At 34.3% G+C, this 27,756-nt stretch overlaps 1 protein-coding gene across 1 annotated transcript; it reads right to left on the bottom strand.

Annotated features, from left to right (window-relative positions):
• Nucleotides 1-5,242: 5,242 nt before the first annotated feature.
• Nucleotides 5,243-25,529, bottom strand: LOC137776229 (glutamate decarboxylase 1-like). Its single transcript, XM_068562467.1, has 12 exons — nt 25,486-25,529; nt 24,185-24,297; nt 23,751-23,866; nt 22,089-22,168; nt 19,958-20,012; nt 19,331-19,447; nt 18,483-18,547; nt 18,305-18,382; nt 13,698-13,848; nt 8,807-8,914; nt 7,395-7,466; nt 5,243-5,416 (listed from the first exon to the last, which is right to left on the bottom strand). The coding sequence occupies exons 1-12, from the start codon at nt 25,527-25,529 to the stop codon at nt 5,243-5,245; spliced, it is 1,173 nt and encodes a 390-aa protein (XP_068418568.1).
• Between the last annotated feature and the right edge of the window lie 2,227 nt (nt 25,530-27,756).

The following is a 27,756-nucleotide window of genomic DNA, read 5'->3' as shown; positions in this document are numbered from 1 at the left end:
GGCTCAGTAGTTATGGCGCACGGGCTTAGGTGCTCTGTGGCATGTGGGATTTTCCCGGACCAGGGCTCGAACCCGTGTCCCCTGCATTGGCAGGTGGATTCTTAACCACTGCGCCACCAGGAAAGTCCCACAACAGTGTTCTTTATAAATGGCTATTAGTTTGAGAGTATACAGGTATGGTTTAATGGGATATCTATTATTCCTATAGATAGTTTAAATAACATATCAGCATAGCCACTATCATCACTTTATCAAGGAAGTGCCTTGCAAAGTTTTGGGTTTTTTTTTCTATGTGAAAAGACATTCTGTGTAAGAGTGAAGATCAGAAAGATTTAATGCCTGTTCATTCTTAACATTTGTGAAAGGGAAACTATAATGGGGACCTAGACATAAGAAATCTCACATGAGATGGGAAAAATTCCAATATTCTTGTAAAAATATTTATTGAATTTGTACCCACATTCCATGGGGGGGTTAGATTAGGAAAAAAAACAGGTATATTTAGATGGACATTTTAGATGGAAAGGGTTGGCTACCATTCGAAATATAGCAAACAAAGGTGACAGGCATAGCCTCTGGGTGGAGCCAATATTCCTCATCTCTTGATGAAGGCTGGGCAAGCAGCTCAGGGGAATAGCAAGGGGCTGATTGGGCAGAATAAACATTAAAAGTTGTGTCCTAGATGGAGGACTAATGTGAAAGCCAGACATTACAGGGAAAACAAAACAAAACAAAACAAAACAAACAGGGAAAAAAAAAAAAAAAAAAGCCTGACTCTTCATTCAAAAGGAATTAAGGGACCAACTGAGCTCAGACAAATGCCAAACAAAAAACTGAAGACCCCAAGAATATAAAGCAATTATGATTCAGCAAAAGAGAGATTGTTTAGAGTCAGTCCTGTGCCACTGTGACTTTTCTCCATTCCAGACCCACTTCTATAGGGCTGCACTGGAAACAGTGAAGGAATTAACTTAGACCAGGGTCTTCAAGCATTTCTTCTCAGTCTCCTGGGTCAGATAATCATTGAGCTAATACAAAGGATCTGAACTGTCAAATCAGACTCAGAGATCTTGTTCAGTACGAAGATTTACTAAGAATTTCTAGGATACAAGTAATTGCGAAGCACAAAGTAGACAGAGGCATGGGATTGTCAAAGAGTTCCCCAGGTCCTTTCTCGCTGGTTCAGACTACATTAACATATGAAGTCTCTAGGTAATGTATGATGCTACATTAATTACATGGAAGGGAGCTTTTTCAGTCATGAAACATCTCTACTTTATATTCAGGTAGCTATATAACTCGTGTGATATTTTCCAGAGAGCTAAGCCCTGTAAATCCATACATTTCATCTTGTTTTCTATATGCAAGTTAAATAAAACAATGACATTGTGCTAATATGGGTCTCCCTTTTGGATTCCTGAGCTACTGATATCTAAGCTGTCTCTCAAGCTAGAAACTTCAGGCTCTCTGGACTTTTATCTTCTCAATGCACTTTGGCAAATTTACTGCCGAAACTTAATTCCCTATTACCTTGCACTGCTAAGTTCTTATCTTTTCTTGGATTATTGCAATGGCCTCTAAGACCTACTCCTCCTCCAGTCAGTCCTTGAAACTGCCATCAAAATCAATGTCTTTTCCCCCCTCATCAATACAAGTTTTATTTTATTACCCCCATTGCATTCACTTTAGTTGTTTTCACATTGTCAAAATGCTAAATTTAAGGACCTATAATTCTCTAGCTACTTGAAGCAGAACTCCGTAATTTTATACTCTACTCCAGCAATATCAAACTGTTTAAAGTATTTTTGATTCTCCACGTAACTCTGATTATCATTGCTCCACATTATCTGCCTGGTAAGAATCTAAATATTTCAGAACCCCTTTTGGATGTTGTTATATGTTTCAAGTTTCCTCTATATGTTATGCACAATTCTATACTAGCACTTTGAATTGAAAATAAAATTTAAAAACACATTATTTTCACTTTTTGGTCTACCCTGTTCTACCCTAAGTTCAGGAGACACAGTCTCTCTGGAAGTCATCTCTGTTGGTTAAACCAATGCTATTTATTATATGTCATATATCTGGAAAAAGTTCAAAAGAAAAAGATAAAGTTAGTAATATCCCTTTAAGAATTTTATGTTAAACTAAGTCTCTTAACAGCAAGAAAGGAGCCCATTTTATAGAATTCCTGTAAGTTATGGAAAGAAAACTCACACATTATTTCATGTAATACAAGGTTTGTGTCAGAACCTTGGTTGAGAGAACACAGCAAAGGGAATCGTGTTCTGTGGATAAAATAATTTTGACTGGCCATAAAATAAAAAATAATCCAAGTTCAAGGGTGGGGGGATGACACAGGTTAATGAGTATTATCCTTTCTTTATTTTAAATGTTACAGTTTTTCAACAACGTGTAAAATAGGTATCCAAATAATTGAAAATGCTGTATACCTCAAAATAGAGAGAACAATTCTTATTAGGTTCCTTGTTATTAACAAGACACTACTGAATAAAGCAGACTGTAGATTTCTCAAAACTCTACAAAATATACTTGCTTAATTCACAGAACTGATATTGGAAGAAAGCACTGTTTTAACTAATTTATATAACCTATGCAATATATATTAAAGTATTCTTATGATTTAGTATATTCTTATTTCAAAGTGTTCATTAAGAAATAAAACCAATACCTAAAATTGTGGCTATAGGGACAAAGAAACTTGAGGCACATTTTTTGAAAAGGAAATGTTTAATCTGTGCTTGGTAAACCTTATGTAATGATAAGCAGTTATGAATAATGCATAGGGAAGAAACAGATTTATGTTTCTGACATACCAGATCGCATTTGGAACAAACCCTCCCGAATAGAGCAGTAATTCTTATCAAGGGATACATTGCACTTAGATAATTAAACTGCTCTTCCCTGTATTTCACAAAGACACAAACTATCAAAGTCTGTAGCATAATCAATTTTATGTTTCCTCTGAGAAAAATTTTGGACATGAAATGTCTTATTTATATGGTAGAAGAACAATTGAAAAGAATCTCTATCCCAATTCATGTGTTTTTATTTCTAAAATATAAAAGTTTTCAGACATTTAACTTGAATGGATGCAACAGAGCTTGAAAAACAGAAGGGTACAATCTCCTCTGTAATGAAGAACCATGACAATATTTGATTGTACCCTGAATGATTAATAAAGATAAAACCAATGTTATGGAACTTTATTTTTACCTAGTCTAGCTACTGGGTTGGCCAAAAAGTTTGTTGAGTTTTTTTCCATAAGATGGCTGTAGTAGCACTTAGTTGTCTTTAACTTCATTCAAAACAATTTTGTTAGATTGTATTGTGACAGCTGTCATATCAGTGTGCATTTTTAAAAAAAATCAAAATTGGTGAATTTTTGTGTAGCCATTTTAATATTGAATATAGAGGAAAAAGAGCAACATTTTCAGCATATTATGCTTTATTATTTCAAGAAAGGTAAAAATGCAACTGAAACACAAAAAAAGATTAGTGTATGGAGAAGGTGCTGTGACGGATCGAATGTGTCAAAAGTGGTTTGTGAATTTTCGTGCTGGAGATTTTAATATTTTAAATCTCTGGCTATATTTGACATAATAAAAAATTAAATATGCAAAACTAACGATTATGCACTGAGCCTATACACAGCCAAGACTACCGATCTCTTATTGGGTCTGCCTTCCTCTTTGTCTATTGGTGGGAAATAATTGTTAATGGGCTATAAAGAAGGAGTTATACATATACTATATTAAATCCTTTTCCTCTTTGTATTTTTCTCTAAATTCAATTCTATATTTCCATTTATTTTTCTCATGTAATACTAATTTTTAAGATCTCAGCTCTCTTTGAAGTTACAAAATTATTTGATTTTTTCCTATATTGAGAAAATATCTTTTAATTTTTTTCAGCTTTATTGTGTTATAATTGACAATTAAAATTGTATTGTGCATCATGATGATTTGATATACGTACACATTGTGAAGGAAAAAAACTAACACACACAGAGTGATTCAAAGTTTTTAAAAATATTTAACACAATTATTTTATTTTATTCTAACAACACCCCTGCAGTATAGGCACCATTATTATTCCTATTTCAGAGAAGAGGAAAGAGATCTGCATAAGTCAAGTGATTTGACAAATGGCTCGACTGGTAGGTAGTGTACGTGAATTGCATCAAGGCATTTAGCAGGTTCTTTGTCATACACACTTGAGAAAAAACCTGGCTAGCTTCAAATTTGGGTTTTATTACTTATCAGCAGCATGCTGTTAGACACATTATTTAAACTCTTTAAATCTTCATCTTCTCATTCATGAAATGGGGATAATAAATCACTTTAAATCGTAATATTGGGAGAAATAAATGAAACCATGCAAGTTAAGATGCTTAGCATACCATAAGTGCTCAATTAATGTTAACTCTATTATCTCTAAAAAGGAGCTGAGAAATACTAATTTTATCATCACTGTGGAGCTACCCAATTCCATTTTGTGAACTATGGCCAATATACTTTTGGAGAATTATAAAACGATGCCACTGTTGTTGATCTTTAGAGACATTAAAAATGGCATTGCAGAAAAAAATGAATTAAATCATTGCATAGAAGCTTGGTAGAAGCCACAGTTCCTTCTAAATAAAAATGCAGGGATCAAAAGGCAAATATGTCAGCCCTTGTCATTCTCTTCCCTGACTCTCTGCTCCAAAATACAGAACGTTTTGTTCATCTGATTTATTGAAATAGAGAAACATCATATGTATTATTTTATTTTTTACAGAAACAGAATACTACCATATGTTATTGAAAATGATTTCATCTCGGGAAGTCTTTATGCAACTAATTCAAGCATGTAAATATATGTTAACTTACCGAATGTTCACAATGGAACTTCTTTCTTTACAAGAGGAGGGATTTTTGTCTTTCTTATTTACTGATGTATTCTAACACACCAAGAAAAGTCCCTGACAGTTAATGGATTTTCAATAATCTTTCATTGAATTAATGAAAACAACAAATACATAAACAAAATTGAATCTATTATCTATCTACCTATCAATCTTCAACGACCCACTGCCCTTTCATCATCTTGCATAACAGGATAAAAGAGAATCAAACGTTCTGAAGAAAGAATATCATTTATAATATTCCTTATTATCTTCAGCAGTAAATCTTTAAAGTCGGTGTTTAGATTTGGTATTCAAAATCATATTGCAGTATCATAAATCTTTCCCAAGTCTTTGAATTTCATCAATAACATAGTCAACATCAGTTTGTCTTGTGGCAGGATTAGAAAAGACCATTCGAAAAAAATTTACCTTGTCCCCATAAGGCTGGTAGTTTAGCATGGCTGTGCCTTCCTCTATCATTTGTGCTTTAATCTTTGGAGCAATCTGTGTATAAATGCAAATATCATTAAAAGGAAATTTTACAAATAAATACTGTTCCACATCCTAGATGGCTACATAACTATCATTAGCTTGAAGTAAATTGCAGTCAATTTAAAAGTGTCAGGGATAATTTTTAAGAAGCAGCTTAGTACAGAGAAAAGGCAGAATGTTCTATCTTCATACTGTAGCTCTTGTTACTCCATGATTCACGATTACCAAACTCACAAAATAATGCAAGTGTGCTAGAATACATTAAAGAAGGTTGTGTGACGTTTTATTTATATTTATATGGCAATTCAAGTAGAAGTATCTGGGAGAGGTAAAATGAAATAGAAAATGGAAAAGTAGTAGTATCTTTTGGTATTCTAACTTCCGCTCTTGGAATTTACAATACATCTTGAGTTTTTCTACAAGGTCACTGTTTTGCAGCAAAACATAGTTTCTTTGTAAATTTTACAGAGACAAATTCTATTTAATTGTCTTGCACAGCTCCTAAAACAATACCACGCACGTGACATTAGATCACATTACGGTCTTGGGTTATTGTTATAAGACAAAGTGGTACTGAGACTCGGAGAGGAAGAGGAGGGCATTCTATAACTATTGAACGTGCTCCTTTTCTCGAAACTTCCACTCCTGCACACAGTTTACCTTTAAAATGCTACAGATGCTCTCCATTACTTAACTTTCCCATAAGTTTTTATATATGGCAGGGCATATATACATATATATTTGCTTATATAGTCATTATATGGTCAGACATTTCATTTAATGCCCTTCTTTAATATTTTAATTAATCAACATGACCGTAAAATAAAAGGTATTAGTTATTGCCTGCAATATTGTTAAAAACTGCTTTATATTTCCCCTTTGCCCTCCATGCAGGAGCATGCGCAGATCTCTGAGAGGGACGGCTCTCTGGTGAGTGAGTGTGTGTATCTCCAGGAAATAGCTTGCTCTCTGTAACAGGTACTCCACTAACTCTCAGCTGGTAGTAATTACCCTAGTAAAAGGTAACACTTACATGTTAAGAAAAAAAAGTAAGAGCTTCGCTCAATAATTGCCTCAAGCCACAAAATATTTAAACAAGAGGTATTATCAAAAAGCAAAACAAAACAAAAAAATTCTCTATTTTCTCTTAGGACTTAGAAGCCCAGTGAAATTTTCTGATGATATAAAAAGTTGATGCCCTTAAACACTGATATCAGATAGTTTGTGTTCAACTTCTCCTAGGGCAGATCACATTGCCTAAGATAAGTAGTTGTGATGTTGGTCAACTCAAAAGTGGTGGTGATACTATTATAAAATGTATGTATATGATGCATGCTTAAGATAGGTTAAAAACTTACAGTAAATGTATAGCTAAATAACACGTAATAGTGGCGATTCTCTTTATTTTAATATACATTCTTAGGGTCAAGATTAAATCTCCTCATTGCTATGGCATTTATTTGGATTTTTTTCAGTACTGATCACTGATCTGTAATAAAATCTCTCCTAGATTCTTGCTCAGATGACCTTATGATAAATATTTCAAATGTGATAATTCTTCTCCAAGTACCTCTTCTATTGCTCATAAAAATTGTAATTATTTCTATTCTTGTCTTCTCCCCACTAAGCCTTCTAGCTTAGAACTCAGATTCTGTCTTATTCATTTTATACCTCTAAATCCTCTGGAACATATGGCAAGCATTAACTGATGAATGAATTAACCAAAGGGTAAAAAACTCAGTAGATTGAATATTAAGCATTCAAAAAATATTTTTCAATTATATAAATGATGACCAGATTAATTCACAAAATGACTGGTGGGTTGAGATTTCACTTGGTTCCATACAAATATTTTAAAAAATGGCTTAAGACCACATTACTGCCATCCACTAACCAATCAAACTAACCCAGGCACATTATTTAAAAGGCAATATTAAAATGATAAATACCACACCATACACACACAAACTTACCTTTTGCAGTTCTTGACCTCTTCCAAACTTTTTGGGATATGTTTAAGTCTTGGTGGGAAGTACCAGAAGCAGACATTGGTGAACTCAGGCTAAATCAAAAATTAAAATTTTATAAATATTCTTAAAGTTTTACCTAATTCTTTAGTAATTTTATAAGTATCCTTAAAGCCCTACCTAATTCCTTAGTTATCCCAGAAGTATTTAATTTAATTTAACTTTTAATATATTTTAAAATAATTTTTGAGGATCTAAGACATATATCAGGCACCAAATACAGAGATAAAGGAAATGGTGTCCTCACAGAGTGCCCAGTCTTCAGCCATCCATCCCATGCCCATTCCTCAAAATATATTAAATATTTTAATGACAGTGCCAATTTTATATTTGAGTAAGGTCATTCAGGCTGTAGTATGGACAGTCGATTAGGGGAGAGAACAATTGAGGGGAGGAGAATATTAGTTAATAGAATGTTACAGTAATTCAGGAGAGAATGGAGAGGACTTCACTGAAGCAGTGGCCACGGGTATAGATAGGAGAGTTTACATTTCCCAAATCTTCAAAAGATAGAATTGATCTTTGCTAGGTTTTCAAGATGAATTCAAGGTTCTGGCTTCAGTGACTAGATGTCTTTTATATAGATAAAGGGGTATAAGAGAACTTTACTTAAATCAATTTATGAAAGCTCATTTCAGAGAGGCAGATAAATGATCAGAGAATGTACAGTATTAAAAACAAACAAACAAAATTTCTTTACTTCTAGTTTCCACTTAAGACTGAGCAAGACTAACCAAAAATAGAAATAATACAATCAGAGGGAGACAGTGTAGCAAAAAGACCAAGCACCTTTGTTTCCTAATAGTTACTCTTACTAGCATGACTTAAAGCATGCCATTGGGTTGGCTGACTGGGCCTTGAAGAGGAAGATGGATAGAATACTAGCAAAACTCTCCATTTTTTCATTAATATCTACTTAGTACTTTAATAATGATTAACCAAGGATTATCATATAATTTAAAGCCCACTTTTTCTTATGTCATCTACTATCCATAAACCCAACTGCATTCTCTAACATACAAGAAAAAGCTAGGAACAATTAAATTACTCTTGATTCAGTGCCGTCAAAATCAGAAAAGCAATTATAACCAAAGAGTTTCATCTTAAAAATTTAAAAATTGAGTATAATCATCAAATTAATCTTTTGGACCCTTGGCCTGTAAGAAAGAGAACTTAAATGGAAAAGTTTTTAAAACCTAAATGTTCTGCATTTGGATAAAATAAAATATTTAAAATAATTATTACATACAACTTTTAAATTATCTCAAAGTATTGGATAGGTAACATATTCAAGTAAAAAAATACTCAGCGAAGAAAGTATAGATACTTTAAACTGTCTCTCTCAAAAAAAAAAGCCCACTAATAGAGTCCTTACCTTTGCATCAAATACTAGCTTAAAGTTATCTTTTCTCTTTAAAACTTTATAAAAGTATTTTGCAAGTTCCATATATCTGTTGATCTGTGCCTCAAAGCCATAGGTTCCCTGTAGTTAAAAAAAATCAAAAGCTTCATTCAAGTAAGTACCTTTAAATTACACTGAAGTAGTTCCTGAAATGTATTAAATTTATTTAAATGTACTTATTTAAATAAATGTGATTATTATCTTACTAACAGTAGGTATTATATATTCTCACTGCATTCTTATTTCTATCCCCTTAACCTGCTTTTACTCCCTACTGTCTGTGGAACTTGAGGCAAATTACTCAGCCTTTCTAAGTTTAGTTGCCTAGATCTACAAATGTTTGATAACTATTTTGACATGAATTTTTTATCTGTCTAGTATGCAGAGCAAATTTTTAAAAATTATATATAATGCAGTGAGGAATAGGAGAAATACGACAAATAAAGCCCTTGGCATACTGGCTGGCATAGTGCATCTCAAAACTAACAATTGTTGAGCTTCAGCAGTATATCAGGTATGTAGTTTAGTGCTTTGTACTCTTGGTTTAATTTACTCTTAGAAGAATCCTATAAAGTGGATAACAGAGGCACAGAAAAATCGACCAATCTGCCTCCACTCACCTTCTTTCCCTTGGTGATTTCCACTTGTCTCGTGGCTCTAAGCAGTATATACAGGTTGATGACTCTCCCACTTGCATTTCCATCTGAGACCTCATCTCTGAACCTCCAACTCCTGCTTCACATAACTAATAAACATCTCAAAATAAATGTCCAGAAGTGAACTCCTGACCTGTCTGCACAAACTTGTTTCTCCCAGTCTTCCCAATCTCAGTAATACATCAGTTTTATCCTTTAGTTGCTAAGGCCCAAAACATCAAAGTTTTCTTATCCTTGACCCTCTTCTTTTTCTCACTCCCCACATCTAATATTTTGGGAAATTCCACAGGATTTACCTTTAAAACGTAATTAGAATCTAATATATCTTAACCTATTCACTGCCACTACGCTGGCCCAATCACTCTCCACTGCATTACTGAAATTGCTTCCTAACTGGTCCCTTTGCTTCTGTCCATACGTTCCATGTATGTCCATGCTGAGGGTATGTGTTCATAGTTACTCTAGGCTTGTGTAGTGTAGAGCCTTTATAACCATATGAGGTGGTACTTCAGTGTCTTCTCAATACTTAAGGCTTTGTGATCAGAGTTGGCTTCGTGAGCATACAACCTGTGCTGTCACACAGAGCCCATATTCAGAAGGGCTTCAGGCTTAACTTAATGTCTGCTGTCGCTGTCCTGAAATTCTTTAAAATTTTATTTTGGACTTGTGTTTTGAAAGTGAAGTCCAGTGGGACAATGGATCATGCCTATGAGCTAAGGAGATACAGGCAACATACATGTCTGCCACTCCTTGCCTCCCCAGGCACACCTAGCCTTTGCACTGCACAATGAGCATGGAATTCCACTGGTCCTACCGTGTGTGGGAACTCAGTGACAATGCAAATACCACGAGGTAAGGATGCTACACCCACAACTAAGTAAGTGGGGATGCTCGGAGCCCCCAAGAGGCTACACTTTCTGTTTACATCAGAACTTGTTTTCAACAGAGACCGAAGGCAGTGGAGTTCTAAGAAAGAATAATGACCGAGGAACACTTTCATTTTCTTTCTTACAATATTTCCTCGTATGACCAGCTCATTCCACGTTAGCCACATTGATCTCCTTATTGTGTCTTAGACACAACAGGTGTGCTTCAGTCTCAAAGATTTTAAATTGAGATTCCCTCTTGCTACACATCAAAATATTAGCGTGATCTCCTCTTCACTTTCTTCAGATTTTTGCACAAATGTAACCTTCTTATTGACAATTACCATACTATTTAAAATTATAAATACTTACCCCTAGCACGCAACTTTTTATCCTTTTTCAAAGCCTTATTTTTCTCCACAAGAAATATATATGAATCAAAATGTGTAAAAAGCTTTGATTGTATGAACATTTGGTCAGATGCTCCCAACTTTCACAATTTTGAAAAAATATTGGTTTGGAGAAGGCATTAACTAGTCTTTGAAATGCTTAAGAATAGACATGATTAAATATCAGTGGACTAATATTTTGAGCTAACCACTTTATCATTTGATATTTTTCTTTGAGGGCAATCTGGTTCAGGGGGAAGCTGTAAGTAATTAGAAGAAGAAAAAATTGCAGAAAAGTTAACAGAAATAATTGATGAAGAATATTCCTACTCTGAATTCTGAAGAAATGGGGCTAAATATCATTGAAATACTTGGCATAGAGTTTATTACTCTTCAGCAATTTTCCATATAGAGCTTGTGGTGGCATTCAATGCATACTAAATTGGCAATGAAAAATATCAGGATATGCATCCTCCTTGTGAACGTATCTTTAAGTTTCTTGAAAAAAAATCTACAAAGATTGAATAGTAAAGACAATGGCACTTCTATTCTGAACTTAATTGGACTCTGTTAGCCCAGGTCCTCCAAATAGCAGACACCAAGATGAGATTAAAGGTGCAAGGACTTTATTAGTGAAGTACCTGTGTGAAAGACAGTGGGAAGGAGCCAGTCAGACTGGGAGAGCTTTCAGACTGTGACTAAGAAGTCTGACCCTAAGTGAAGGAAACAGGTGGGGAAAGGTGGGGAAGAAGCATCCTGGACTATGATGAAATCTAAGTAAAATTCAGAAAGGCCCTTGGGAACTCTTCACACCAACTCAGCTATCAAGAGAGTCTCGTGTCTCTCAGGAATGGGAATGCCTTAGAATCCCTGCCATGCTCAATCAGTCATTGACTGGGAGAAAACTTTGGAAAGCACAGCCTCAGGGCAAATGCAATTATGAATTTAAGAGAAGCAGATGGGCTCTTGGACAATTAAGCTCCCTATAGCACTCTCCTGGCCAAACACAGTCATTTTATGAATATAAAACCAGTCCAACCCATGTAGAAAATCCAACCAAAATGAAGCTTTTGCATTAGATTTGCTTCTGCATAATAATCGATGTTTGTAGAATCTTACACTACTATATGACTTTCTTCTTACTTACTTTCGTAACCTATCAGTATTTTATGTAACTAATTTTATTTTTAAGAAATATGAATTTCATTAAAGATGGTTCCTCTTTCTACTATCAATGAAGTATTCATTCTGTAATTATAGCAAATGAGAAAAACTATAAAAATTTTTCATTTATATCTCTGGACTTCATTCTTAATGCCCATTATTTTGTCAAGAGTACTGGTGGAGATTCACATAGCAAATGTTTAAATATTTAATAGTTATAAATCATGCTACAAACTTGCAAGTCAACTCCTCCCATTCAAGCCCATCATGGATATTTACCTGAACCTGATTTCTAGTATATAAAAGAATTCCCCTTTCACGGTATGCTGAAATTTTTTTCCTATTCCCAGGAATGGCCCTACTTATATAACATGTGTTTATACACCATTTTTATGAAGTAGTCTCCATATGCAAAAGATGAGGAGCCTGCTTTCCATCACTACCCAGTGTGAGTGTTGGCATTCCCATGGTGCTATGAATTGTATGAATTTGTGGAAAAATGTATATTTTGGATTTAGGTGAGTTGTCACCTTTGCTCCTTAGATTTAGTTCTCTTCATCCACTAGCAAGTTAATTTCTTTACCTATTCAACAGACATAACCAGCACAACTGTTGGGAAACATAAGCTAAATAACATACGTAAAGCTTTCTAGCCTAATACTTGATGATATTATTATAGCTTTCTAGCCTAATACCATTCAGTGAATGGTAGATCCATTACTATTGAATGGATGTATTCATTATTTCAATGCCTCATTACCAAAAGAATTTAAGGTGAGTTACCAATGTAGATATACTATTCAAAGTGTTTTTTTTAATGCTTATTTTGAACTATGTGATTATAAGGTTAGGAAAAAGCAGTTGATGAAAGAGATAAATTTAGAAGAGAAAATGTTGCCAATATATTATATACTAACCAATATATTATTGCCAATATATTACAGACTAACCAAAGTAGGATCATGAATTTGCCTCTGTGATCATGTTACAGAACATATTTTTCTATTAGTGTTTTGTACTAGGAATTCCATATCCACCAAATAAAAATCTAACCAGCTCTAACTGCCTCTGATACTGACATCTGAGAAGAGTCCCTTAGGGTCCACAGGGTGGTTAATGTAATGTAGAGGACCAGGTCCCCACTATATTAAAGATGCTCTTAGTTCATGGCAAAGCTTTCATCTGAACAGAACCTAATGCCCATCTTCCTATAGAGTACTGGGAAGACGGTGATAGAAATAGCTTCCTAAAAGCATGTCAATCATTTAAATTAAATTTTAAATAAGGGGCGGTTAAAAATTATAAATAAGGGGCAGAATGAGGGTGTAGACATGTCCTGCTGTTGTCATAGTGTTTGGAGAGACAATATATGTTGCTCTTGCCTCTAAGGTAGATTGAACATTCAGGCAATTAATAAGTGTTCACATCTGGGAATCTATATTGACTTCAAGTAGCTTGACCTATTTCCAATTACAATTAGAAAAAAGCAGTTTTTTTAAAAAAAAAAAGAAGCTGCAAACAAGTTTATATTCCTAACAGATTTTATTCCTGCCCCTTGATAGTAACAGTAAAACAAGCTAAAAATTTTTCCACCTCAGTAGAATTTTGAGCTCAGAAACCAAGCTTGCCATTTGCAATTAGAAACAGAGCAGTTTCTTTGAGAAACTTTAAGAAAATAAAAAGACTATAATTTGGGAAAAGGCACCCAAAGAAAGCTCTAAAAATTGGAATTGGTTATACTGGGTATCCAAATAAATAAGACCTAATAAAAGAGATGGCAAATTCCTACCTTTGCTTTCCACGTTAACCAGAGCTTAAAGATATCAACATGTCGGCCACACTGAATACTTTTATCCCCAGTGTCAAAGTCAACATTGTAGAGTTTATCAGGCTGGAAAAGGTATCCAGCTTGCATCTGGTTACATGCTCCCAGAAGACCCCAAAAAAGGAATAATATATCTACTATGTAAGTCATACACATTTCAATTAAAAAACCACAATTATTTATTTCAATTCACTTAGCGTTTCTAACTTACATGCATATTTAAATAGAATTTTTGTTTATTTTATATAAAAAATTATGTTACTTTCTTAGGATTTTAGTGTATTAAGTTCTTTGGATTTATTTGGAACAGTAGATGGTGTAATTAGATTACTACTTGTCTGTTTTTCTTTACCTTTTCTTAAAAGCCTTGACGTTTTTCTGCTCTTCTGAAGTTATGTGGCTATCGTGTATTGAAGTTAACAAGAACTGGGTGCCTGGTTCACTTTAACTAAACTCTCTCATAAATCAACCATCTAGGTGCCAGTCAAGTAAACTGCTCTGATGGCCACAGGAGGTACAGAATAAAATAATCCGTTTATTTAATTTTGTGCTTTCCTAGCCATTTCCTCGCATATAAAGGATGTTGAAAACATTCCTCCTCAGTGTTGAAGAATGGAGAAATATTATTAAAAGATAATCACTAGACAAAAGCAATGTTTTCCATCACCCAGTTGAAAAGAGGCTTTTCTCAAAAGATGTGTGTTGCCACAGCATAACAAAGGCTAAACCTGTGTGCATTGACTGGGTATAGTTTAAATAAATACCAATTATAACTTTTTGAATAAGAAGAAAATAACAATGTATCTATTATGTGTCTATTATATGCTGGACACGTCACAACTATTTTATCATTTGATCCTACAGAAGACTTATGGCATACCTACTACTATTATATCATTTTTATAGATTGAAGAAATGAAAACTTTACCATGGTAAGTAATTTTCAAGATCATATATCTATACAGTGATAAGTTTGGGAGCTAACAAAAGGGGAGTTTGTCTGGGAGTCTACAAACTCCAATTTCTAAGGGAAGAAAACTCACACTCTTGTAGGAGCAGCTTATGGATCTAGGGAGAGAACAACAATGAGGTGTGGGGGAATGGAATAAAAACGATACCTTGCAAAGGAGAGTACTTTATGTACCCTGAATCCAAAACCAGTCAAAGATGTCACAGAAAAAGAAAACTACAGACCAATATCACTGATGAACATAGATGCAAAAATCCTCAACAATATACTACCAAGCAGACTCCAACAGCACATTAAAAGGATCGTACACCATGATCAAGTGGGGTTTATCTCAGATATGCAAGGATTCTTCAATATATGCAAATCAATCAATGTGATACACCATGTTAACAAATGGAAGGAGAAAAACCATATGATCATCTCAATAGATGCAGAAAAAGCTTTTCACAATATTCAACACTCATTTATGATAAAAACCCTCTAGAAAGTAGGCATAGAGGGAACCTACCTCAACATAATAAAGGCCATATATGACAAACCCACAGCCAACATCATTCTCAGTGGTGAAAAACTGAAAGCATTTCCTGTAAGATCAGGAACAAGACAAGGATGTCCACTCACATCACTGTTATTCAACATAGTTTTGGAAGTCCTAGCCACGGCAATCAGAGAAGAAAAAGAAATAAAAGGAATACAAATTGGAAAAGAAGAAGTAAAACTGTCACTGTTTGCAGATGACATGATACTATGCATAGAGAATCTTAAAGGTGGTACCAGAAAGCTACTAGAGCTAATCAATGAATTTGGTAAACTAGCAGGATACAAAATAAATGCACAGAAATCTCTAACATCCCTATACACTAATGATGAAAAATCCGAAAGAGAAATTAAGGAAAAACTCCTACTTACCATTCGACAAAAAGAATAAAATACCTTGGAATAAACCTACCTAAGGAGACAAAAGACCTGTATGCAGAAAACTATAAGACACTGATGAAAGAAATTAAAGACGATACAAACAGATGGAGAGATATACCATGTTCTTGGATTGGAAGAATCAAGCTTGTGAAAATGACTATACTACCCAAAGCAATCTACAGATTCAATGCAATCCCTATCAAGTTACCAATTGCATTTTTCCCAGCACTAGAACAAAAATTTTCACAATTTGTAGGAAATACAAAAGACCCTGAATAGCCAAAGCAATCTTGAGAAAGAAAAACGGAGCTGGAGCAATCAGGTTCCCAGACTTCAGACTACACTACAAAGCTACAGTAATCGAGACAGTATGGTACTGGCACAGAAACAGAAAAATAGATCAATGGAACAGGATAGAAAGGCCAGAGATAAACCCATGCACATATGGTCACCTTATCTTTGATAAAGGAGGCAAGAATATACAGTGGAGAAAAGACAGCCTCTTCAGTAAGTGGTGCTGGGAAAACTGGACAGCTACATGTAAAAGAATGAAATTAGAACACTTCCTAACACCATACACAAATAAAACTGAAAATGGATTAAAGACCTAAATGTAAGGCCAGACACTATAAAACTCTTAGAGGAAAACATAGGCAGAACACTCTATGACATAAATCACAGCAAGATCCTTTTTGACCCACCTCCTAGAGAAACGGAAATAAAAACAAAAATAAACAAATGGAACCTAATGAAACTTAAAAGCTTTTGCACAGCAAAGGAAACCATAAACAAGACGAAAAGACAACCCTCAGAATGGGAGAAAATATTTGCAAAGGAAGCAACTGACAAAGGATTAATCTCCAAAATATACAGCAGCTCATGAAGCTCAATATCAAAAAAGCAAACAACCGAATCCAAAAATGGGCAGAAGACCTAAATAGACATTTCTCCAAGGAAGATATACAGATTGCCAACAAACACATGAAAGGGTGCTCAACATCACTAATAATTAGAGAAATGCAAATCAAAACTACACTGAGATATCACCTCATACCAGTCAGAATGGCCATCATCAAAAAATCTACAAACAATAAAACGCTGGAGAGGGTGTGGAGAAAAGGGAGCCCTCTTGCATTGTTGGTGGGAATGTAAACTGATACAGTTCATTATGGAGAACAGTTTGGAGGTTCCTTAAAAAACTAAAAATAGAACTACCATATGACCCAGCAATCCCAATATTGGGCATATACCCTGAGAAAACCATAATTCATAAAAAGTCATGTCCCACAATGTTCACTGCATCTCTATTTACAATAGCCAGGACATGGAAGCAACCTAAGTGTCCATTGACAGATGAATGGATAAAGAAGATATGGCACATATGTACAGTGGAATATTACTCAGCCATAAAAAGGTACGAAATTGAGTTATTTGTAGTGAGTTGGATGGACCTAGAGACTGACATACAGAGTGAAGTAAGTTAGAAAGAGAAAGAAAAATACCATATGCTAACACATATATATGGCATGTAAAAAAAGACAAATATTTCTGAAGAACCTAGGGGCAGGACAGGAATGAAGACATAGGCATAGAGAATGGACTTGAGGACACAGGGAGGGGAAAGGGTAAGCTGGGAAGAAGTGAGAGAGTGGCATGGACATATATACACTACCAAATGTAAAATAGATAGCTAGTGGGAAGCAGCCGCATAGCACAGGGAGATCAGCTCGGTGCTTTGTGTGCACCTAGCGGGGTGGGATAGGGAGGGTGGGAGGGAGACGCATGAGGGAGGAGATATGGGGACATATGTATATATATAGCTGATTCAGTTTGTTATACAGTAGAAACTAACACACTACTATAAGGTGATTATACTCCAATAGAGATATTTTTTAAAAAAGGAGTGAGTGGGGAGTACCAGCTCAGGCAGTTGGTAATGGGAAGACGAGCACTTTATTTTTAAATCCAAATCCACTGGATTGTTTGTGAATAAGAGAGAAAGAAAACAAAGCTATGAATGATAGCTACATAAAGTGTGTGTGCATTTCTGACAACTAAGTAGAGATGGGAATACTCAGGTTGAAATTTATAATTGCATCTCTCCTTGGAGGAGATCATGAGCTTATCTTCTTACATAGTGTTACATTTACTACTGATGGAGATAAAATACACAAACTTATAAGCAAAAAATATTTCATCCAACCCATAAATTTGTGCTTTATATGCTAAAAATATATCACCGTTATTGATAGTCATCCACACTTAAAATGAGTCTTATTTTGGCCTTACACTCTGGGATAACAAATTGGCCAGTGGGCCAGATTTGACCCCAAAGAGATCTTTTGTCTGTTCGTTTGTTTCTGGTGTTTTTAAAGGGTGGGGCATGAATGAGCAGGTTTTCTATAGTCCTTATCAGTGTCCATTGTCTCATCCCAGATCTTATCCACACATTGACTTACTAACTGTTGCCCTTTAGTCATTTGATTCTGTGGCAGTTTAGTTACCCAGTGGTTGCTAATTAAAGATCAAAGGGGAAGGATCAGTTTTCTTCAGTAGGGCAAATGGTGCTGCACTACATTAATTCAATGAGGCCACAATTATTTTGGTTTTGAACATTCACAATGAAGCTTATCATTACCAAGGCGTCCATTATGTCACTACTTGAAAACAGAAATTATTTACTTTTTCCCCAATCAGGATAGCAGAGCATTGAAGGGGGATACCCATGAGTTTATGTGAATTCCAGATCACAGAGTTGGCCCTAGGTGACAAAACAGCTCCAGTTAGTACTCACGGTCTAATGAAAGAAAACAAGCCTAAATAGGTTCTTTCACTTGCACAAGCAATGGCCCGGGTCTCACCTTTCAATGCCACTGAGTTTAGAGGAGTGGTTTCTGGACAGCAACAATCCACCTCCCCAAGCTGCCTGTAACAGATACAAAGGATTTGTGTTCCTATTTCTTTTTAAATAGCACTGACTGCTTTTTCCTATGTTAAATTTATTTCAAAAGTTGCTGAAGATTTGTTATTCAAGATAATTATAAACTTGGCTATAATTATCCTACTTAGAAGAACAATGCATTTAAAAATTTCCTCCTATGAGTTTTCATTGTCTATTCATGACATAGTAAAGTGTTTTTTCTAATTAATTCAAAGAGATACCTTCTGTATAATTTCCAGAGACAGAAATTTTTAAAAGTTGGCATCAGATTTGGCAAGACTACAGAAAAATTAAAATATCTACCATATTATATAACTTTAAATTTGTCCAACTCTGGTCAAAGCCAAAGACATTTTTGCCCAAAGTCATTGTACCAAACTAATAGCATCAAAACTTTTGATTTCCATAACAGCTATTAATTAAGAAACGTATATTAGAGTAATGGGCTAAGTCCTTTTGATTTAAAATTGGTTTAACTATTTCTTTAAACTGATTTTCTAAATTGTTGGTTGACTATTAACAGAGGTTTAGACTTCTTTTAAACACTTGATACATTTGTAGCTCTTTCCATGATAGTATATTAAGTCTAATTTAAGATAATTTATGCAAATAAGACTATTCTTTCTTGATATTTATTCTTTATAAAAATTAGGGTTACAGTAATTTTTGTCTTGTCTGCACTGTCAATTAAGAAATTTTAAGGACTATTCATAGGATACATCTTTTTCAAAAGGTGAATCATGATCTAGACTCAAGGATGTGACTTACATCCACATGCATCCAGAGTTTGTGCATCTCACAAATATCTGCAATGTCATGGAGTGGGTAGAAGGCCCCAAACACTGTGCTGCCAGCTGTGGCAGTGACATAAAAAGGAGTTTGGCCCTGGTGATGACAAAAGCTGCATCATTCTTACAATCTCATGAAGTCCACTCCTATGCTAATATTGCTACTTAACCATTACACTTCTGGACATCAGGAAGCTGGATAACTTTGACTAAGGGCATTAAGTATTTAATAATTTCAAAGGTACCTACAGTAATGGAAAAAGTAGCTTAACCATAAGATGAACTAATACCACTACCTCTGAGTCTCAGTTATTGTTATTTCTCTCTGAATTTATTTTCAGAAAATCATACCACAACAATAGAGATGACCAAACCCCTTTATTAGTAAATATCCTGATAACTTTTCTTTTGATAGTTAACAGAAACAAAATTATCAGGAAATACTACAATGTTAATTATTTCACTTCAGTTTTAGAAGAAATTTCCTACATTTAGGGATTATTTTATTTCCTTCAGCAATTATCTTATCAGTTGTTTTCCACTAACAAAAATAGGTGAAGAAAATTAAGATGCATTTGTGTGTTAAATATGGAACTTCAGAACATGCCTTCCTTTTAGCTTGTAATATATTTTTCTCTAACTCAGCTGGAATCATCTTTCCCCTTAAAAATGCAAATACACATTGATTTCTTATGAGTGAATAAACAAACCAATTCTACCAATTAGAAGAATACATAATATTCAAGATTAAAAAATTAGTTTTTATTGTCTCCCAAAGGTATTTATAGGTGTAAAAACAGCTATTAAGTAAATGTTTAGTTCTTTAAAACCAATGTTAAATATCATGTTATTTGAGTTAAAGAATGCTTAGTTTACTATTCAATCATCTTAAAATCAGCATTACTTACAAATCAGAAGATTCTGATTTTTCTAAGAAAGATACACATTATTCTTTTCTTTCTTTTCTTTTCTTTCTTTCTTTCTTTCTTTCTTTCTTTCTTTCTTTCTTTCTTTCTTTCTTTCTTTCTTTCTTTCTTTCTTTCATCTACCTAATTATTAACCTTTAATTATAAAGACTTCTTAGTATCAAGGTAGAAAAATCAAGTATCCAAATTGGGGGAGTGGGGGAAGAACATGGCACAAATTCAGGTGGCCTCACATTTCTTCACAGAGAATTTCTGGGAAAAAAAACCCAAAAGCCAATATTTTCCTACTCCATCCAGTTTTCAGACTAAAATCCTGTCTTTTGATGATTCACAAGAAGCATTTCTCTTAAAGTCAGGAATAAGATAAGGATGCTCACTACCATCAATATTATAGTATTTTTTTCTGAAGAAATACCTATTAGCTAGCTAGATGATTATAATGATGATAGATAGATAGATAGAAAAGAAGAGGAGAAAAAAACCTAATTTGAGTACATATGGTTGTATACCTGGCATTCCTAACATTGTTTATTGAAAAACTCTTGAAAGTAATAAGAATGTTGAGCAAATGGGTGGTTACAACAGTAAATTAATTAGGTTCCTATTTTTTTAAACTAATTGTTCTGAACAAACATAGAACATATCCTATTCATAGCAGTAAAAAAGATATAAAGTATCTGGGAGAGGGATTCTCAGGAAATGTTCAGGATTTATATAAAGAAAACCAAATGACTTGAGATAAGTATTGAATTATAAACTTATAAAACATATTTGCAAAATATTTTATATTTATATATTTTATAGTCCAAAACTTTTCAATATATAAATATTTTTTACAAGCCAATAAATAATAAACCACCAATAAAATATGGGCAAAGAACATGAACAGATCATGGTAATACACAATTGGCTGGTCCATATATTGGATATACATTGTCCCAAATAACTAAATGTCATCTTTGTCTATCAGAATTTTCAAGTATAGAAGTATTGATAATATTCAGGCTTCACAAGGTAGATAGGAGTATCAATTAACTGAAAAATGTTTGAAGGGCAAATAAAAATCTTTATGAAATTGTAAGTGCAGACATTCTTTGAACCAATAATTCAACTTCTAGAGATTCACGTGAGAAATATTCAAACACACTCAAATATATTTATATAATTATATTCATTTAAGCATTGTTCTTAAATACTAAAATCTAGGTGAAAACCCTTTCAAATAAGATTTGTGAAATTATGTTACATTTATAAAATGGAAAACTCCAAAGTAATTAAAAAAGAATAAGGAAGGTCTGTATAAATTCATGGGCTAAGATTCCTAAGATATATTCTAAAGCCAAAAAAATTAAAAGAATAAGTTGCAGATTACAACACAGAATTTGATATGCATAAATGTATAAATACATTTGATATGCATCAAAATGATCTTCCAGAATATATGTATTTGTAATATAGGTTATTTATGAAAAGTAGGATTCAAGACAAATGGAAATATATTTTCACTCTGCAGATTTCTAATGCAGTTGAATTTTTCATCTCCAAACATCATTATATTGCTAACTGGATCTACTTAAAACAAGGAACGGATATGTGACAGTCTCACTGATTTAGGACTATACTTAGTAAAGAAGTCTTAACCGTAGGATAGGATACCTTCGGTGCTTGTTTCATAATTACTTCTAGTTAAAATTATTGAAACTAATATGGGAGAGTATTCTTGCTAAAAATTGGGATAAGAGAAAAATGGGATTTTAACCTTCATACCAAGCATGATAATAAAAAATTTTGAGACTGTATTAAGGAACATACCTTTCATCACATTTTACTTCAATTACGTTATCAGTTCCCATACCAAGGATTGCTGCAGCTTTTTTTACTGAATAATGACCCTTGGGCAAAAATGAAGACAAGAAAGGTATTAATTCTCCCTCCTTAAATCATCACTTACACTAGTGCATCACTCACACTAGGGCTTATACGCATAGCTTTGCATGGGTTTGTGCATGGATATATATATATATATATATACACACAAGCAAGTAGAGTTCTCAAGGCATAGTTCCAGACCCTTATCATGACATTTGTTGAGATGAAGAAGGTTGTAGTACCTCTTTCTAGGAGGTACTGTCACAGAACAGGACTCTTTAAATGCAGGAGTTTGAATATTCTCGTTCTCTGTATACACATGAATCGTGTCATTTATAAATTTAGTGACAATATCCTACAGGTAAATCCTTACATGTTATGGACAGGTTTAAGTCTTGAATTTCCTTTTCTTTTTTTAAAGAATGAGGCCTGAAGAAATGAATCAATTCTTCTTCTGCTTGCAGTTTTTAATTTTGACTTTGACATCAACTTTGATTTCTTGCCTTCTAGGTGACTACTATCTCCTTGTATCATTTGCATAATGTAAACAGTATCAGTAAGATGGAGGTGACAGCTCAAAGATAAATTTGGCCTGGGTTATTTTTAGCTGCCCGGAAAAGACCAGATATATGAGAGAAACAAGTAAAGAAATTTAAAACCCTAACCATATTTTCATTTCAATGGAGAATGCATAGATGAAATAGGAAATGTTTTTTTTTAATCTGCATTGTGGAATTTCAGCTTATTTGCTCATTATATTTAAAAAGTATATGTGAAATGATGAAAATGACATTTGTAAACAAGCATCTTCAATTGTATTAAGTTCTATAGTAAATTACATTAAATATGCAGCAGTGGTCTCTAATTTGATAATATACATTTATATAATGCCAATTTGAGTTCGGCAAAGGAAAGACATTGCAAACATGGGGACATTTTAAAGAAAACCCTGTGTTTCCAAGTACTTTTAGATAGAATTCTCAAGCTGGGACTACAATTACACTTTACGATTATAAATGTTACCATGGTAGAAAAGAAAAAAGTGTTCGGATTTATTAGAGGGATGAATTGATTTTTTTAAAAAATGTATTGTTACTAGGCACAGGGTTGGAACATTAAAACTAAAGGAGACCTCAATGGATATATTGTCAGTATCAGAAACATTTGGCTGAGGACCTATAAAAATAAAGCTTTCTTGTCAACTGACTCTTACAGTCCTAACTGGAAAAAGAAAACATTAAACACATTCTCGTTCTTTTCATTCAACTTTAAAGTGAACCATTATATCTTTGAATTTTCTATGTCTTGCTTTTTTTTTGGTAAAGGTAGCAAAATGTTTTATATTTATAATCACATTTTTTCTGTTAGTTTCTCCTATGTTGAAATAAAATTTTAATGCTGACTTATCTGTATTGCTAATCTATAGAGTCTATACCAACTGGAAAGTTCTTTTTCCCCTTTCCAATATTAATCCATAGATCCAGACAGAGATTACTGAATATATTTAATGGAAAAATGAAGCTAATATTCTCAGTCTTTCAATTACTTTATCAGTGTATCTTAGAAGACTCTTAAAAGTTGGAAAAATCTAAACTTGATACTTACTTGTTCAGAAACAAATAATACAATGCATGGAAGTGCTGTCATGCCTTTTGTTTTTATCTCTGGATATTGCTTATAACGAGCTACTAATATACCATAGAGATTTGATATACTCCCACCTATGGAAGAGAAATCGTGACTGTTAATCTAGTTTCAAAAATCAGAACGGTTGATTGAAATCATGACAATTTGAGAGTTTTCTGAAACTAAAATTGTGCCAAATTACTGATGTCATTTTTAAAATAGCCTTCCTTGAAAGTGTTAAGAGAAAGCTCAAACAACGCAATTCACAACTTTAAGATTTCTAAAAACTTTCTTTATAATTATAACCAACACAACGGCTTATGAACATTTATCTCTTGAAAACAGTCATATTAGTTGAAATATATTTTGAGTGTCTCCTGATATTTCTTTTCGCTCATAAACATTTTTCTTACCAGGTGAAAATATTCCATCTGCTTCTGTTTCTCTCCAGCCAATAATTTCACACATTTTCTTAAGAAGAATTGTTTCCATGACAGTAAATACTGGAGCTATTTCATAGGTAAACCTATAATATAGAAATTCTACTGTGAATTATATTACATGGAAGAGGATAAATAAAATCATGTGCTAGATAAGATTCTACACATTTTTGTATGTTATAATAGGCTGTGCAAGAAATGGTTAAATTTTATATGTTCTGAATGGTCCCTTCCAGATCTAGAGTGCGTTAGTTCTACAAAGGAAGTATCAAGGTTTCCATGGTTTTGTGTGGTAGCTGGGAATTTCATTTTCCACCAAAAGGAATTTGAAAGTAGCTCCATCCCCTCAGCACACACACAACACTGTTTGGGACAGAAAATGCCCAGTTATCAAGAAAATATTTACACATTTCCTAGGGGACAAGTTAGAAAGACAGATATCTAGAGCTACAGACAATATTTTGCAGAACCTGAAAGAGCCTTTTCTTAAAACTGATTGATAAACATTTTTCACCTAAAGACTGTACCGTGAGCAAACACACCCCCAAAAAAGGCTAAATACGATTATGTTTTCAATAACAGCTTGAAGCAAGTAGACGTTACAGGAGCCACATGGGCCCCATGGAAAAGAATTCAGAGAGCACTGTTACGGGCACTCTCCTCTGAGTCTCCCTGGGAAATTAGCTCCAGAGAAAGAAGCTGGGATTTAAAAGAAGGCTCTAAGCTTTTCTCTATATGTATCCTATGCAATAAACAGTGATGTATGTGCAATGAGCTCTGAAATCAAAAAGTGGGTTCAGTTATTCTCAAGAAATCCTTTTATTTGTCCTCAAAAAATTGTAAAGACCTCTCTAAGTGTAATTATATATGATGCCGGTATCAGGCACCACGTATGTGCCACTTCAGATGTCCTCAACTTTCTCTGTCTCTAAGGCCTTTGGATGTTATTCAGGCCCAGCCACCACTGTGACCACTTTCACTCAGACTCACCCACAACCCAATAGAGAGTCGCCTCCCACCCACACTTGCAGTCTCTGACCTTCAGCCCCAGGGTCTTCCTTTTGCCCTTAGTATCACAAGTCATGGAATCAGCTGGTAGTCCCAAGAATGCCCAGTTATTATGTGTGGGGAACTTTAACATCCCATCGTGCAGTCCTTGGGCTGTAAGAGACCTGGTTGAGAATAAATTTGTTCCCCTTGCTTCCTCCAGAGGGACTGACCTTAGAAGCAGTCACTTACAGGGGGGCATACATCCCAGGAGATCATGCACTCACTTCTGCTTATACCAAGTGGTAGCCAGGTCTAAAATGCCCCTCATGTTACCCTCTGCCCTGTCCTGACTCCCTTCATTTCCCCCAATCCTGCTCTTCTGCAGGGCATGCCCTAATAAAGTGTTAATCTATAAACTCTGGCCCCGGGCTCTGCACAAAAACACAGACTAAGAAAATCCATTACCTATTAGAATTAGGCTTCTAGTTCCAAGAAGAACAAAGTTTACATAGCAAGCCTACGGATGTCCATTTCAGTGAGGCTCATTTCTGCCAGTGTTCTGTCAATTTCAGCTTCTACACACATTACATTTTTGATCCTATTTCAATTCCATGGAGTAGACATTATTATTTTCAGACAAAGGAGACCCATTAAATGGTAGAATTAGGACTTAAATTTGGTTCTCTTTAATTCCATCTCACATGCTTTTCCATTTTCTCAAATTATGGTAGGAGATATCCATTCATTAAAATGAGAAAAATTCAAAGGTAAAGAACCCTCTCTTAAATCCTTTATCTTTGCATCTTCCATGTATTCTTTCCACTATTTCTCTGTTTAAACCAAGAATCTATATTTTCTTCACACAGAGAATGATTAAGTTTCATAACAATTGGGATTCCAAATAACGAAGCAAGATTTATAAAATGATTTTTGTGTAATAATTTATACAACATATAAAATGCATCATATAGTCTCAAAAGATACAGGTTTTTACAGTATTACTCTATGCATGTTTAAAGGGCCATAATCAAGCAATAAGAATTAAAACTAGCAGTAAACTGTGCAGGTTATTTTTATATGCATTTCACATCTATAAATCCCTGTGCATCATTAAAATCCCAATGACAACTAAACAGCTAAAATAAACCACAGTTTTCCCACATAGCAAAGCAGTCACTTCTCATAAAGGTTTAGTTCTTGGTTTTAAAGTTTAAATTTCTACCACCTATCTCTTTTGATTGCTAGTTAAATTATATTAACATCTGACACAGACTGATCCTTTCAATTTCATATCCAATCATTTCCCTATCCCTTTAACCTTGAAATATATTGCCCTAAAATTAATTTTACTTCAAAACGTTGCAGCAGTGTATCTAATTTTCATATAACTGTTAAGTTTTGCTGTGGCAAAGTTCAAAATTTTTAAGGAATCACATTGGAGTTCAATTTAACTTTCCCTTAATAGTTTACTTTCTTCACCTTCGAGCAGATTGAAGTTCTAATTTATATTCAGGAAACTTTTCACATACTTGTCTGTGTCTTTTTTCGACTATGTGCTCTGGGCTGTTGTGGGTAGTGTTGAAATGATTCCAATCCTGGAGCTGGACTCCCAGTCTGCACACTAATAACTCAGACTAAAAAACTGGACTTTACTACTTACCAGGAAATTCAGATCCTGAGATTTTCTAGAGAGAGACTGTCCAGAGGACCAGTCAAAATGTCACCCAGGGAACAGGAACCATCTTCTTTGCATTTCTCTCGGGGTATCAACTATTTGTTTCTGATATAGCAAACATCCTATCCAGCCAAATGTTAACTTAATGTTAATGTTGTAACAAAGCAAAACAAACACCATTCACATTATTCAGATATATAATTCTAACAAAATATCTACAGTGTAGAAACTATTGATATTTTACAGAAAACCTAGGAAGTTTGCCCCTACAAAGTATAGCTAGCAACTGTCAGCACAGAGATTTGACCCCAGACCAAACCCCAGATCTTCCAACCTTAATCTCTTCATTTTGTTAAAACAACATGGCATACCATTTCTTCCCACCTAGTGACTTTCTAAATACAGCCTGTCATGTTATCATTATTTTGTATTGTGTTCAGGTAATGTATGTTTTTACTTCAACATAAAATATTAATATGTAAAGCAATACTAATTCTTTGCTTTCAAAATTAATGATTTCAATGATCTGGGTTATTTGAGGCATTTCTAAATAAATGGCTCTCTATATTGAGGGAATTGAATTGTAATTTGTATTTTTTAAAATTTATTTATTGATTTGTTTTTATTTTTGGCTGTGTTGGGTCTTTGTTGCTGCCTGCAGACTTTCTCTAGTTGTGGTGAGCGGGGGCTACTCTTCGTTGCGGTGTGTGGGCTTCTCATTGTTGTGGCTTCTCTTGTTGCGAAGCATGGGATCTAGGTGCATGGGCTTCAGTAGTTGTGGCTCGCAGGCTCAGTAGTTGTGGCTCATGGGCTCTAGAGCGCAGGCTCATAAGTTGTGGCGCATTGGCTTAGTTGCTCCGCGGCATGTGGGATCTTCCCA

The sequence above is a fragment of the Eschrichtius robustus genome, chromosome 14 (assembly GCF_028021215.1).
Source record: "Eschrichtius robustus isolate mEscRob2 chromosome 14, mEscRob2.pri, whole genome shotgun sequence".
Classification (NCBI taxonomy): Eukaryota; Metazoa; Chordata; class Mammalia; order Artiodactyla; family Eschrichtiidae; genus Eschrichtius; species Eschrichtius robustus.
Note: the sequence above shows the minus strand (reverse complement) of the source record. Positions and strands in the feature narration are given on the sequence as shown.

Excerpts from the sequence above, each read along its gene's own strand:
- LOC137776229 (XM_068562467.1), bottom strand. The coding sequence starts at position 25,529 with ATGAGGGGCATTTTAGACCTGGCTACCACTTGGTATAAGCAGAA. Across the intron at positions 8,915-13,697 it reads GGTTAACGTGGAAAGCAAAG|GGAACCTATGGCTTTGAGGC; the intron begins GTAGGAATTTGC and ends TTTTAACTACAG. Across the intron at positions 5,417-7,394 it reads TCCCAAAAAGTTTGGAAGAG|ATTGCTCCAAAGATTAAAGC; the intron begins GTCAAGAACTGC and ends ATTTATACACAG.